The 9,507-nt window shown below is 51.5% G+C and overlaps 1 protein-coding gene across 5 annotated transcripts in view; it reads left to right on the top strand.

Moving 5' to 3' along the window:
* The window catches only part of DKK3 (dickkopf WNT signaling pathway inhibitor 3), a 46,364-nt gene extending 37,505 nt beyond the window's left edge, over positions 1-8,859 (top strand). For 2 of the 5 annotated variants that reach the window (XM_023230846.2, XM_023230847.3), the window contains exons 5-8: positions 3,510-3,602; positions 4,889-5,033; positions 6,021-6,177; positions 7,273-8,859. In XM_023230846.2, the coding sequence (XP_023086614.2) occupies positions 3,510-3,602; positions 4,889-5,033; positions 6,021-6,177; positions 7,273-7,537 (660 nt within the window). In that variant the 3' untranslated portion in view covers positions 7,538-8,859. The remainder of the gene's footprint in view (positions 1-3,509; positions 3,603-4,888; positions 5,034-6,020; positions 6,178-7,272) is intronic. The other 3 variants (XM_023230848.2, XM_023230849.2, XM_023230850.2) reach the window with 2 other exon arrangements.
* Positions 8,860-9,507: the final 648 nt, after the last annotated feature.

Here is a 9,507-nt window from a genome sequence, read left to right on the forward strand (position 1 = left end):
AAAGAGTGTGTTCCTGCTGGGAATGGCAGTTGCACATCCAACCAGACAAGCTGGTGGGCTTGATGATAACAAAAGCCTCAAGCTTTCTTGAGGGGAATCATGCGGAACTAACCTACCAGTGCTCCTTGCTGATACCCCAAAGGAAACCAGGAGCTTTTTAGATTTTTCAAAAGTCTTTGGCAAAGTTCCATGCCAAAAATTTTTTTCCTTACCTAGAAAAACAATTAAGTTCGAAGGGAATGCTTTGTCATGCACAGGAGGGAAAGGAAGATATTCCTAAGGATGAAAATACACTTGTCTTGATGGATAATTGTAAATCGCAGGGTCTTACAGGAGTTGATGCTGGAAGAGTCTTAGCTCATATTTTCAATTAAAGATCTAGAAGAGGAAATGTATAGTGAAAATCCCAAGTCTACGAAGGCCTTTTGGGGGAATGAGAAGCCAAGTTAATGGAATGTATGTTTTTTGCACTCGTTCTCAAATCATTGTTAACGATCAGCATTTTGTTAGCCTGTTTGCCACAGTAAGATCCAAGTGCTTTCACCCACTCAGCACGGATTTATGGTGTGCCCATGATGTTCCAGGCACAGTGCTAGGCATAGGCATGAGTGTGGTGTTAATCTGCTTTACAAAAGCATATGGTTTCGTCTTTTTCCTGCTTTTGTTTATGGTTCTAACCCTTGCTTGTTTTAGAAATCATTATGCAAAGAACGACTGCATTCTTTTTAACGTCTGCGCGGAGGGATTTTTCTGTGAAATGACTGTACAATAATAAGTTCCCTCTTGTTGGACATTTCTGTTACTTCTGGATTATAAATAATATAACAATATAGCCTTAAATACCCTTGTTCTCAGATATTTACATATATGGACAAGTGTTTCTGAGGGTAGTCACCAGGAAGGGAAATTATTGGGTCAAAGGACATATACATTTAACTATTTCACAGATGCTGATGGATTGCCTGCAAAACAAAACAAAACAAAAAAACCTTCAATTTTAGTTACCCCAAAGCGTTTGGCAATCTATTTCCTGAAACTAACATTGAATATTTTGTTAGTTTCCTATTGATGCTGTAACAAATTACCACACATTTACTGAATTAAAACAACACAAATTAATTATTTTCCAGTGCTGGAGGTCAGAAGTTCAACACAAGTCCCACTGGGCTAAAACCAAAGTGTGGGCAGGGCTGCATTCCTCTGTGGAGGCTCTAAGAGAGATTCTCTTCTTGACCCGTGGCCCCCTCCATATTCACAGCCAGCGATGGCCAGTGGAGTGTTTGTGACATCTTGCATGATATCACTCTGACACTGACTCTTCCTCTATTCCCTTTTCCATTTTTAAAGTCCCTTGTGATTCCATCAGGTGCCCCTGGAAAATCCAGCGTGCACTCCCTAACCTTCAGGTCAGCTGATGAGCAGCCTGCATTCCCTCTGCCTCTAATTTCCCCTTCCTGTGTAACGTGACATACCCACAGGTTCCAGGGAATGGGATGTGAACATCTTTGGGGGTGCCATTATTCCTCCCACCATGGAGACATTCAGCCTTTCTAATTTTTCCATTCTAAGTGGAAAAAAATGATATTCTGCTCTTTTAAGTTGCATTTCTTCATTGATTTCATTGGTGAGGTTGAATGTCTTTCTATTTGAAGAGGCAAATTTCTGTTATTCTAAGTTGTCTGTTCATACTCTTTGTCTCCTTTACTACTGGGTTGCTCTTTCTCTCTCTCTCTTTTCAATTGAATTATGGATTTCTTAAGGACAGAGGCCTTCTCACATTCACCTTTGTGTCCCCAGTCCCTCAAAATATAGCTGGTTCAGAGAAGGGATTCTGTGCCTCTTGGCCCTTCTTTCCTCCCAAATGTCATCCCTCCCACTCCATCTTGCCATTCTGCTTTGGAAAGAATGTCAGGAGGCTTCCGGCTGAACAGCCCGAGTTGTGTCTGTGCACAGGAGCGTGTGCTGGGCTGAGACAAAGCGCATCTGTGATTTGCTGTTAGCTCTGGGACTTCTCTGGCCATTGGGCTTCTGGCTCAGACTCAGTCCCTTCACTTGGGCTGCCGTTCACCCTACTCAGAGCCTCGGTTTTCTTATCCGTAAAAACAGCGATGGTGTCGTGCCTGACATTTGAGGGGTGCTGGGAAAGTAACTGAAACAAAAGTATCAATACTTTGCAAGGGAGTGCCCTGGTTGCTGGGCCGCCAGCACTTGCAGTGTTGATCAAAGCAGCAGAGTCCCTGGAAGGGGACTGGAGGCAGCTGCCGGAGGTCCAGGCCTGCCCAGCCAGGCTCTTCCAGGTGGGGCTCCACACCTGCATTCAGGATGGGAGGATGCTCTGTGTTAGAGGGGGCAGCTGGTCCTTCCCTTCCTTGACCCTTTCAGAAGGTCTGCTGGGCCCCAGAATACCAGGCCTCAGGAGGGTCCTTCTCACCTCTGGCTGCTGCATGTGGAGCCCTGAACCCCCTTGGCTCAAGGGCTGGTGGTGGAAAGAGACTGTCCAACCTGAACTAGTCACATTATCTTGGAGGGACTTCTCTGCCTCCGTTTCCCGGCTGGCAACATACAGAAGGCAGTCCCTACCTGCCGCCCGCTGGGAAGAGTCACTGAGGGAGATCAGGGCTGTCAAGCCTGATACCTCAAAAGGGCGATCAATGGCCATTCCTGTCGTCACGTTCCCTCCTCCCCTGCCCTCCTTCCCCTGCTTTAAAGCTGCCGGTTCCTAGGCCTGAGCCTGACAGCAGGTCCAGGAGCTGAAGCAGCCCTGCTCCTGCCAGTGACCGGTGACCATGGCAGGCCACAGTGCCTTCAGCCATGCCTCCCTGCTCTGTGACTCAGGCCTTGGGGTGGACAGATTCCCCCCACTCCCTCTCTCTCTATTTCTCCAGCCAGGCAGGGCTGGCAGCCACGAGGAGACAGCACCTGGGCTGGGAGGGCTGGAGTCCAGCCTCCTCTAATTCATCTCCAAGCTGGCAGCTGCCTTTGCCTCTTGCGGGGACCCTAGACCCAGGACCCTGAGGGCGCTCCCTGTGGGCAGGGCTGTGGCTTTGTGGCAGGGTCCCTGGTGATACCCCCTTTGCTGCTTCCCAGTCTTCACAGTCAGCAGAGCCCTTGGCGCCTGGCTTCCAGCCTTTCCTGTGCAGTCGGGCGGGCCTGGACCTCATTAGCTCTTTTTATTAAATCCATCTGTTCTGTGTGGAAGACCAGCCTTGAGTCCCTGTGCTCCCGCCCTGGGTGTGGGCAGGGGCAGAACTGTGCACAGATGGTGATTGTGTGAATTTGGTGTGGGATCCTCCAGGCTCTGGGCCGCCAAGCCTGCTAGGCGTGGAGATGCTGAAGGGCAGTGTGGTCACGCAGGGCTCAGGAGCACCTGGAGTCTGGAGGCCTTTCCTGACCCTCCTGAGCCTGTGGGGTCAAGAGTAGGGAATGAAAGCGGCCTAGCCCTTCCTGGGCGCTGTGGGCCTGCTGCTGTACTCTCCATTGACACATCTGCTCCCTGTGCCCTTCCCCAGGAGTGCATCATCGACGAGGACTGCGGGCCCAGCAAGTACTGCCAGTTTGCCAGCTTCCAGTACACCTGCCAGCCGTGCCGGGCCCAGCGGACAGTGAGTATGCCAGGGCCTCTGGGACTGTGGCACCTGGGTCTCGGACACCTGGGGGAGAAGGCCAGGGGCCCCAGGGTTCTCAGCTGGGCTTCCCAGAAGAGCCTCACCATGATGGGGAGGACCTAAGAGGGCTCCCCAAAGGACTGACTCCTGGAGTGAACAGGAAATCATTCCAGTCTGGAATGACAGGAAGCCATCTGCAGACCCAGGGCCACTCCCACCCCACCCCATGTCCTCTGGTCATGTTGTTTGTGTCACTGATGGCAGAGAAGAGGAGGGACAGCCAGGCACCGTGGCTACACCCATAATCCCAGCACTTTGGGGAGACCAAGGCAGAAGGATCACTTGAGGCCAGGAGTTCAAGAAGGGGAGGGAAAGGAGAGGAGGTGTCCCTACACCTGTTCCTTCCCCTGGGGATGACCCATCCTAGTAGACAAACAGAGACATTCCCGCAGCCCCCAAGCAGGGAGAGCGGCAGCTGCTCTCCTTCTGGGCCTGCACCTCCCCCCCTCCCCCGCCAGATCTTTCTCCCAATCTGTCAATAAGAGAGGGCAGAGGGATGGGGCAGGAAGAGGCCAGGGCACTGCTCCAATGTAGGTAACACTGGGAAATGTGAAGCCAGGGCAAAGGAGACTCTTCCTCCACCCAACAGGCATTTTGGACGAAGCCACATGGACTCGCAGACTTTTCCTCATCATTTTTCCTTATTTAGACAATAACACAGCATGCTAATAAGTTTGGAAAGTCAAGCAGTTCTTATTACCTTACCTGGCTGTCTGTGGTGAGGCCACTGCTGTTGCATCTCCCAGCCAACCTCACTCAGTGCCATCACTGGGCACAGCCGTGGGGACCTCACTTTGCTCTCTAACTGCCATGCCCTGTGTGGCTGCAGGACCCTGGCACCCACCGGCCATCCTCATCTTGGGCCGGCTTGGGCCTTAGTTTAATCGGCTCATCGTTGGGCCTTGCCTCTTTGGGCCTGGACCTAAGGACCTAAGGAAAAGACAGAAGGGCACAAGTCTGTGGGGACCACAAAGATCCCCTGCTGTTCTTTGCAAAATCTTAAGCTCCATGAGTCCTCCCGGTGTCATTTTTCCAGTGTTCTGACCCCCATGTCTCTCCAGCCAAGCTCCCACCTCTGTCCCGTTGACTTTCACTGAAATCTCAGCCTGGTCTACCTGTCTCTACAATGGGAGGATGCAGGTTGGCCCATCTGTGGTATCTTCAGGCTGGGCTCTCAGCAGGCCCCCAGCCACCTGCTCTAGGCTCTTCCCACCTGTCCGCAGCTCTGCACCCGGGACAGTGAGTGCTGTGGAGACCAGCTGTGTGTCTGGGGTCACTGCACCAAAATGGCCACCAGGGGCAGCAATGGGACCATCTGCGACAACCAGAGGGACTGCCAGCCGGGACTGTGTTGTGCCTTCCAGAGAGGTAAGTGGCTTCCCCTCAGATGCAGGAAAAACCCTGTCCCAAGCTCAACCAGACTGGGCCTCCTGGGGCCATGTCCATGCCAACCACATGGGTTCGCGTCCCACATCTTGGGTAGGCTCCCAAATGCTCATCAGTGTGTGCTGCACTCCCACAGCCTCTGCCCAGAGTGGAAAGACCACCTCCTTTTTTTCCCCCAGAAAAGTTAAATGACTTCAAGATGCAAAAGCCCAGTCTGGAAGGAACCCCCAGATGGGTGGGACTAGCAGCCCCCTCCCTCCCACCACTCCTTATTTCCCAGGTTCCTTTTCCTGTGAATCACCCACTTCCACTCCCATCTTCCATCCTCACTGCCTCTCCCAGGTGAGGTCTGCTCAGGTTCTCTCTGCCCCCATAGGGCTTTTGAAAAATTCTCATTTGCCACCACCCCAGCTCTGCATCCCCAGCCCGCTAGTCCTCCCCATACCTGCCGCCTGCGTGATCTTCCTAAAGGGCTGCTTTTTGGGTGTTGCTCCCCTGGGACCTGCAGCAGCTCCTGTTGTCTCCCACGTTGTTCCGACCCCTTAGGCTGTCTTGTGAGGCCTCATGCAGTTCCAACTTACTTGTCCTCCTTTTCTCTCCACTACTCCTTGGCCTATTTGGGAATTTCACCAGCCCTGACATTTTCCACTGAGCTCAACCCCAGGCCTTTGCTGGAGCTGTGCCTGGGCCTGAATGCCTTTGCCCCACTCTTAATTTCTCCAGACTTTCTGGCCCTCAAGCTCTAGCAGAAGCCCACTTCTTCCAGGCAGTCCTCCCTTCTTCAGCCCTACCAATCATTCCCTCCTGAGCCCAGGCTGCCATTCTTGTTTCCTATCATTCCATGTCTTCAAACCTGCACTTTGGGGTTGACAGTGGGAGGCAGGAGGTTGTGCTCCATTTCTTTGCCCCTCCCCTCGGAGCCCTTCTGCCTACACTGGGCACACAGGGGTGACTCTGGGCTGGTTCCAGGCCTGCTGTTCCCTGTGTGCACACCCCTGCCTGTGGAGGGCGAGCTTTGCCATGACCCTGCCAGCCGGCTTCTGGACCTCATCACTTGGGAGCTGGAGCCTGATGGAGCCTTGGACCGATGCCCTTGTGCCAGTGGCCTCCTCTGCCAGCCCCACAGGTGAGGCCCCCTTTCCCTCCCTCTCAGGGAGCCAAGGGCTGAGGAGGTACCATCCAGCAGGGGCACAGGAGCAGGAGCAGGAGCAGGAGCAGGAGCAGGAGCAGGTTTGCCCCGGGAGAGATGTAGATTCCCTTTAGGATTGGTTTGAGAGGTCGTTGGGTCATGCAGATGGAAGGGTCCAATCAGCAGTCAGTTCGGGGGCTCTGGAGCCCAGGCTGCCCAGGAGGCACAGATCTGGGGCTCATCCAGCTGGTGGCTGAAGCTTCATGAGTGGATGGCCCAGGGAGAGGGCGTGGAGGGAGAAAAGCCTGGGCTTCCTCTCCAGACCCATCACAATGACAGATACACAGAGAAAAAGGAGCTGGCAGAGAAGCCACAGGGAGGCCAGGAGTGGCCACCAAGGTGGAGGGCACAGCCCACAGTGTTTGAGGCTGCTGAGACTCCGTGAGGCATCAGGCTCAGGCCTGGCCAGCTTCTCAGGGCACATCTCCCTGTCCTCCCTGCAGCCTCTACTCAATCTTCTCTCCCAACAGAATCCAGGGCTGCTAGGCAGACAGGCAGAACTCCCATTCCCCATGGCTATGTGCAGTGGCTCACGCCTGTAATCCCAGAGCTTTGGGAGGCCAATACAGGATTGCTTGAGGCCAAGAGTTCGAGACCAGCCTGGGCAACATAGATCCCATCTCTACCAAATACATTAATTTTTTTAAAAAAAGGAATTCTTCCTCCCCACTCCCACAGAGGTCCATGGCTCCCTGCATGTGGCTAGACTACACCCCAGGGTCAGGCTAACTCCTGCCTGGAGGCCCGAATGGGCCAGGGTCTTTGAGGAACTGTGGTGCTGCTATACAGCCCTCGGGTCCTGCCCCTGGGCTGTGAGGCCTGAGAGTCACAGGAGGTCAGGCCTGCACTGGAGGAGGGAAGCTGCCCTCCACCAGCACATTCTCCCAAAGTGAGCCTCCGTCAGCCATCATTTTAAGATAGATGTTGATGGGAAGTGAAGTGTCTCTGTTGAAGAGACAGGAGAGGAGGGGGTGTAAAGGTGAGGCTGAGAGCCCCACAGAGTCAGGGCGCCTTAGCTTTGGGCCTGGGCAGGCTCCCATGTTTACAGCCTGGCTTTGTCCCATCTTTCCCCAGCCACAGCCTGGTGTACGTGTGCAAGCCGACCTTCGTGGGGAGCCGTGACCAAGATGGGGAGATCCTGCTGCCCAGAGAGGCTCCCGATGAGTATGAAGTTGGCAGCTTCATGGAGGAGGTGCGCCAGGAGCTGGAGGACCTGGAGAGGAGCCTGACTGAAGAGATGGCGCTGGGGGAGCCTGCGGCTGCCGCCGCCGCACTGCTGGGAGGGGAAGAGATTTAGATCTGGACCAGGCTGCGGGTAGATGTGCAATAGAAATAGCTAATTTATTTCCCCAGGTGTGTGCTTTAGGCGTGGGCTGACCAGGCTTCTTCCTACATCTTCTTCCCAGTAAATTTCCCTTCTGGCTTGACAGCTATTCAGCTCCCCCAGGCTGTTCTCCAGGCGTCACAGTCTGGTGCTTGGGAAAGTCAGGCAGGGTTAAAGACAGGACCAGGGTGCCACCCCTGTCCAGATTATTGACTGCTTTGCCTCTACCGGTTGGCAGACAGCAGTTTGTTCTACATGGCTTTGATAATTGTTTGAGGGGAGGAGATGGAAAGAATGTACAGTCTCCCTATGATGGGTTTTGGGGAAATGTGAAGAGTGCCCTGCTTTGCAAACATCAACCTGGCAAAAATGCAACAAAGGAATTTTCCACGCAGTTCTTTCCATGGGCATAGGTAAGCTGTTGCAGATGAAATGTTCTGTTTACCCTGCATTACGTGTGTTTATTCATCCAGCAGTGTTGCTCAGCTCCTGCCTCTGTGCTGGGGCAGCGTTTTCATATCCACAATCAATTCCCTCTCTCAGCACAGCCTGGGGAGGGGGTCACTGTTCTTATCCATCGGGGATCTCAGAGGCTCAGAGACTGCAAGCTGCTTGCCCAAGTCACACAGCCAGTGAAGACCAGAGCAGTTTCACCTGGTTGGGACTCCAAGCTCAGTGTTCTCTCCACTACCCCATACCAGCCTTGGTGCCACCAAAAGCACTCCCCAAAAGGAAGGAGAATGGGACTTTTCTTTTGAGGCATGCACATCTGGAATTAAGGTCAAACAAATTCTCACATTCCTCTGAAATTAAACTTCTGTTAGGAACAGCAGTGTTCTCACAGTGTGGGGCAGCCATCCTTCTGATGGAAACAATGGTTTTGACACTGTCCCTCTTTGGCAGTTGCATTAGTAACTTTGAAAGGTACATGACTGAGCATAGCATATAGGTTAACTTGCAGAAACAGTACGTAGGTTAATTGTAGGGTGAGGATTATAAATGAAATGTGCAAAATCACTTAGCAGCAACTGAAGACCATTAGCAACCACGTGGAGAAAATCAAACTGAGCAGGGCTGTGTGAAATATGGTTGTAATATGCAGACTGCGAACACTGAACTCTACGCCACTCCACAAATGATGCTTTCAGGTGTCATGGACTGTTGCCACCATGTATTCATCCAGAGTTATTAAAGTTTAAAGTTGCACATGATTGTATAAGCATGCTTTCTTTGAGTTCTAAATTATGTATAAACACGTTGCATTTAGAAATCAAGCATAAATCACTTCAACTGCTCTTCTGTAGTTCTTGAATTCCTTTTCCCTCTTGACTTTGAATAAATGTAAAATCCTTTCAGCCAGAAAAAGTAAAATAGAAACGACCTGTATTAAAAATTCTTCCATAGAAGCAAATTTTCCACACAACCGAAGCACACCTCTTTCAGCATCAAAATATTTTAGAAATCTTAACTATTTTTGGATGGGAATTTGTCTTAAAGACTGGAAATGCTTCACTGCCTTCTGAAAGGACAAATGGAATATGTATGACTTTTTTTAGGGGAGCCTTCTTTAATCAAATGCAGTTTGGGGCCATAACACAGTAAGATCCTCAAGGACCATAATATTAGAGCTACTATATTGAAGTTAGCTGTGTGGCAAGTGCCAGATTACCTATATTCATTCATTTAATCTTCACTGAATTCCATGAGCATTTTCTTCATTTCATGGATGAACAAATGGAGTTGCAAAGAGATGGACAGAGTAGAAGTCAGACAAAAACAGCATCTAGTACAGTATGTCCAGGTTATAGTGATTAAGATCAAACAGGGAGCTGTTTCCTATTCAATGTCAAAAACCATCAGGACCACCCTACATTCTTATTACTTAACAGATATCTACTGAGAGCCTCCTCAGAACCAGGTGCTGTGGTATGCTCTGCGGTGCC

Source organism: Piliocolobus tephrosceles, chromosome 13 (assembly GCF_002776525.5).
Source record: "Piliocolobus tephrosceles isolate RC106 chromosome 13, ASM277652v3, whole genome shotgun sequence".
Classification (NCBI taxonomy): Eukaryota; Metazoa; Chordata; class Mammalia; order Primates; family Cercopithecidae; genus Piliocolobus; species Piliocolobus tephrosceles.